The 5,343-nt window shown below is 38.5% G+C and overlaps 1 protein-coding gene across 2 annotated transcripts in view; it reads right to left on the bottom strand.

Moving 5' to 3' along the window:
* Positions 1–1,404, bottom strand: part of EOMES (eomesodermin) — a 5,537-nt gene extending 4,133 nt beyond the window's left edge. The window contains exon 1 of one of the 2 annotated variants that reach the window (XM_072412388.1): positions 319–1,404. In XM_072412388.1, coding sequence (XP_072268489.1) covers positions 319–1,091 — 773 coding nt within the window. In that variant the 5' untranslated portion in view covers positions 1,092–1,404. The remainder of the gene's footprint in view (positions 1–318) is intronic. The other variant, XM_072412387.1, reaches the window with a different exon arrangement.
* Between the last annotated feature and the right edge of the window lie 3,939 nt (positions 1,405–5,343).

Below are 5,343 nucleotides of genomic sequence, written 5' to 3'. Positions count from 1 at the left end.
ATATATATAGATATATATAGATATATATAGATATATATAGATATATATAGATATATATAGATATATATAGATATATATAGATATATATAGAGAGAGAGAGAGAAAAACTTTCCCCTATAGTAAAGGGTTAATGTTATTGGATCTTTGTTGTAGCCTGAAAGTTTTTACGCGGGGATGATGATCCCTACTTAAGGGTTTGATTCCAATTTTCAAATCATTTTCTATACATGAAGAATTAATAGATTATGAATATAGAAATATTTCATAGAATAAAAAAACAACTTTCAGGTAAGTTGCCCACCCATGTCCTTTACTCACCTGCCCTGCTTGGTGATGATCATTTCAGTTTGGTGTCGGTGAAACTTGAGCCATAGAGGACGGTTGCAGAGGTAGACCTGTGCCCGGACACCAGTCCCGCTGCCAGGTAGCCCCAGGGCACTGAGTCCGCTGCCAGAGCCGGCACCTGGGTATGGGCTGTACATGGTGCCAGGCGCTTGGCTGTACTGATAGCCGGTGGAGTATTGCGGGCGAGATGGGCACACAGGAGGGGAGAAGCCAGCTGGAGGTAGCATGCTGCTGTATGGGGGGTATCTGGCTGCACCACCAGCTGGGTACACTGCACTGTGCTGCGGTGGAGCATATGGGAAGATGGAGCAAGGGGAGCCCAGCTCTGCCCCAGTCTGTTGGTGCTGCTGTCCTTGGGTTGGCAGGTAGTAGCGCTCAGTAGCTGCCTGCATAGTGTTGTCCAGGTACCTAGGAGCTGAAGTTGGTGCAGCAGAGCTCAGGTCCTCTTCTACTACTGGGGAACCCTTTCTGCTGGTATCCTGCAGGCTCTTGGTGGCTTGGAAGCTCTCGCTGCCCTCGCTGAGCATAGTGTTGGCAGCAGTATTACTGGCCCCTGCTTCTCTTGGGCTGTCTAAGTGGAGGCCCCTGGGGTATTTCTTATGTTGCTGCTGCTGGCTCTTATGTTGCCCAACACTGAAATCCAAGCCTGGGCTCTGGGCGGCGCTGTTGGGGTCTCCAGGTAAAGGGTAGAATGTATGGGGCAGGTTAGGAGTAGAGCTGCTCAGGATCTGCTCTCCTAGCTGCATCCTCTGTCTGGATGAAGGGTAAACCTGTCTCAAAAATCTGTACCGACTGGGCTGATGCAGACACCATGTACAGCAAACCCTGGCCGGAGAAAAAGGGGGTCAGGGGGTCTGAAACAAGGGGAATGATGAGTGCTGAGAGATGAAATGTCCTTTTCAGTGTACAATCTGATCCATAGGTGTCCCCAGTTGGTGGAGGAGTGGGTGAAGGTGATGAGGAGGCGGAAACAGCCCACTCAGCGTCACAGGACTCCTCTCTTTGCAAGGGAAAAGCAAATGTGTCAAAAAGCTGCCTCTTCCACTTTATATACCGTCGCCTCCTTCACACCTCTATTAGGGCTAATGATTCCAGGGAGGGGCTTGTTGCCTCTTTCATGGCAAGACACAGAGGAGGACAAATGCAGCAAAATATAATCTCAGCTCTCTGACCATTGGCTGCTTCTCGTGACATTAATTTAATTAGACAATTCCTAATTGGAACAAGTCACCTGTGCTACATTCACTGGCTGCTTAGCCCTGCACATCAAATGCATGCTAGCAATTATTCCTAGCCAAACTCCCTGAAAGGGAAAGCTGGGCTATTTCAACTTTTATAAAAGCCATTCCACTTTTTTTGTTTAAAGGCAATCTCCTTTATTGTGTTTGGATCAGACAGGCCTTTGTTTTACAAAGCTGAAGGAGTGCAGCAAAATAGACTGGGTCTTTGATTGAGCATGAATAACCCAAAGCTCACTTTGCTCTGTTTACACAATGCTCTGCAGGAAATCTGCAATACACAAATACAGGAACCAAGGTGGACAAACTGCCATGTGTACATCTAGACTAGTCAAAACATCCACCTGAACATTACCTATCCATGGCAGTCATAGGAGGCTTTGGATCACTGGAATCCCTGATGTACTAAACAAGGAACACTGTGCCACTTGTTAATTATGAATAGTTGGAAATAGGGCGATGCTGAGGGTCAAATATGTATCCATATGCAAACAGACACGTTACAATAAAGGATGTTTGCAGTAAAGCAGAGAAACACAAAAAATGCTGAGAGTAAAAGAAAGCGAAAGATAAAATAAACAGTAAAAAAAAGCTCCCCATCATGATGTGTGCAGGAAACATCGCAATGACTATGCCGATCTCAATTCGAAATATACATAGAAAAAAAGAGAGGGAGAAGGAGAAAAATAAAAAGAAAGATCACAACAGTGAAATTCCTACATTTTATTTTATTTTATTTATTTAGAAGTATTTGCATACGATGCTTACATACATACGGTACGTGTATATATAATATATATAATGCCTGAAAATTCAAATCAACACTGGTATATTTATAAAAATTTACCAATATATATATATAATTAATTAATTAGCCAATGCACTCCCGAATCAATTGTCTTGATAGATAGATGGTAATTAAGCACTGCAGTCCTGGAATTCAAAGCTTCATATATATATATATATATATATATATATATATATATATATATATATAGGGATTAACCATTTCCAGTTTTGGAATCCTTTTGTTTTAGAAGTATGTTCATATGGAATATGATATGTAATTAACCATTGAAGTCCTTTATGTCCTCCTTGCTTTAGCAGAATGTGTCCTCTGCCTTGATACAACTTGTCCATAATGCAGATATTCTGTTTTGGTGCCAGTCTCCAAAGTGAATTGAGTACTTCTAATCTCTGACCTGTTTGCTATTCTTCCTGAAGAAGAAATCTTCCCATTTTCGGTTTTCTAATATCACTTTTGTATAGCTGATAACATTGCAGACTTGAGGGAATAACACCAGTGTGGATGAGCCAAGTGCGCAAGAGGGATGCGCGCATACAGTGTGCAGACTCTGTGCCAAAGACCTGGGAGACAGCAGTGGGGTTTATCAGGGTTCTTATTGTTTGGGGACCACAAAGAAAAGGTTTTGATAAATTATTTTCACAGACTTGCAGGTGAAAGTGGCTATCAGATATAACCATCTGGCATCCTTCACTACATTTCATGCCTTTTGTTAGCAGGAATCTGGTAGAAGATATTGCAGGCAGGCAGGATTCCCTGTTAGATGGAATGAAGGCATCCAATTCTCAGCTCCTGAACTGCTGCAGAGTCCTGTTCATGTCACCCCAGGGCACCCCATGTATGTGGCACTTCATAGGAAGGTGAGATAGATTAGAAGCTGTGATATTTTAGGGCTATCCCTCATATCAACAAAAGAGATATGTGCAAAAAGCCTCTGCCCAAATATCATTGGGTTTTATGATAGACCCCACACATAAAATGACAAAGCCATGTCTTAACAGCTTTGAATAAAATGGTTTTATACGACACATATTTCTTTTTATTGGCCACATATATTTATTACTTTATAATGACATTATCACTTAAAACATAAATATCCGAAAATAAAAATTATTTACCACACAAGGGCTGGTAATAACTCTTACCAAATGTGAAACTGCATTACTTATTTTTTAGAATGGCATGCGTGATTGCAAATAGCTAGATTAAGTAAGCAATTGTTTTATTCATTGTTATTTATATCAGAGCCTTTTTGGATCGTTAAAATTACAAACGAGAAGGAAAATCACTAATTTACTTTTTTTGCAACACATCCACACCTTTACAGCCATTATGTCTACCCCCATAACACAAGTAACCTCAGTTTTATCTAAGCTGTTACTTCGTACACATTTATAAATGTGTTCAATTAAAAACACATTTCATATAAAGTATCTGTAATTGTTGTATGTCCTAATACACGTAATATGTGTTTTTCCTATTAATCGGCATTTAATTATTATTTATTATAGGTAATATTAAAGTCACGTGATGAGCTATAACATGGTCTATTGCATTTATATATTCCTGCTTTTATTCCTAACATGATATTTTCTAATATTGCTTCAACATTATTAAGTTCGTTATTAGACCCACTGTAGGATGTTCTTAGGATTTTCCAGCCACGAGGGCTTAATATTGGAATATTGACCCAGACATTAGGAAGTTCCATTGTAACCCAAATGCAAAGTAGTCTATATCAGTGGGGTGCACAAGTGAGGGTGGAGTATCCAGCTTCTCACTATTATTTTTTCATGTCCTCTGCTTGTCCAAAATCCAGATCCCCTTCTGCAAACCATCGGGGGGAACAGACACATATCTGGATCGATCTGAATGCAAACTGAGTTCTAATTAGGTCGCGGTTCGTGTTTTTTTGTTATTTTAAGTTGTATATAGTGTGTGAACAAAGGATGGACTCAACGATCCCTGCATCATTAACCAATGCATGCCCGGAACTAGAAAAACTCTTGTTGTAATGACATGAGTCCAATAGGCACTAACACTGCTCATCTGTACTGTCATATATAGAGAATGGACAATATGTTATGTGCCAGGGGGTCCGATCTGCCAAGTCTAATGTCTATATAAACTATCTATCTATCTATCTATCTATCTATCTATCTATCTATCTATCTATCTATCTATCTATCTATCTATCTATATCAGTCTATCTATTCATATCTATCAAAATAAAAGCATCTATCCCCCTCCATATATCTTTATCTGTTTATGTAACTAATATATCTCCTAAGAACATCTCGTTCATGTATAGACCCTGCTAATTAATGCACCAGATCTGTTCATTTAATATATCTCATATAGGTTATATTGAGGAACCTCCTATTTTATTACAGCATTTATCCAGTCACGGGTTACCTATGAACTAAATAAAGATCATTAACGATTTATATACAGATAGTGGTGAATCTATACAAAGTATATTTATACAATACAGTGTGATCTCAATCTCTCTTCTCTATCTATCTAGATGTATCTATATATCATTATTTGTTTTATCTGTTATTGTGTTATCTACCTACATCTCTTCCTTCCTTTCTCTGTCATTTATTTATGTATCACGCTTTACACATTTTTATATCTAACTATATATATATATATATATATATATATATATATATATATATATTATGTACTACACACATTAAGAGAAACACTTTTCTCAACTTTTCTAAACCCATCTCCCTTTTAGCTTTCTGGATATATCAGTATCTATATCTCTCCTTTTCTGTCATTTACTGTTCTTTATACTATTTATTCATATGTAACTATCTGTGTATACTATGCATTGCACACGTTTTAAAAAGCACTTTCTTTCTTTCTTTCTTTCTTTCTTTCTTTCTTTCTTTCTTTCTTTCTTTCTTTCTTTCTTTCTTTCTTTCTTTCTTTCTTTCTTTC

This window comes from Pyxicephalus adspersus, chromosome 5 (assembly GCF_032062135.1).
Source record: "Pyxicephalus adspersus chromosome 5, UCB_Pads_2.0, whole genome shotgun sequence".
NCBI lineage: Eukaryota > Metazoa > Chordata > Amphibia > Anura > Pyxicephalidae > Pyxicephalus > Pyxicephalus adspersus.
The sequence above is the reverse complement of the archived record's forward strand: the minus strand, read 5'-3'. Positions and strand labels throughout refer to the sequence as shown.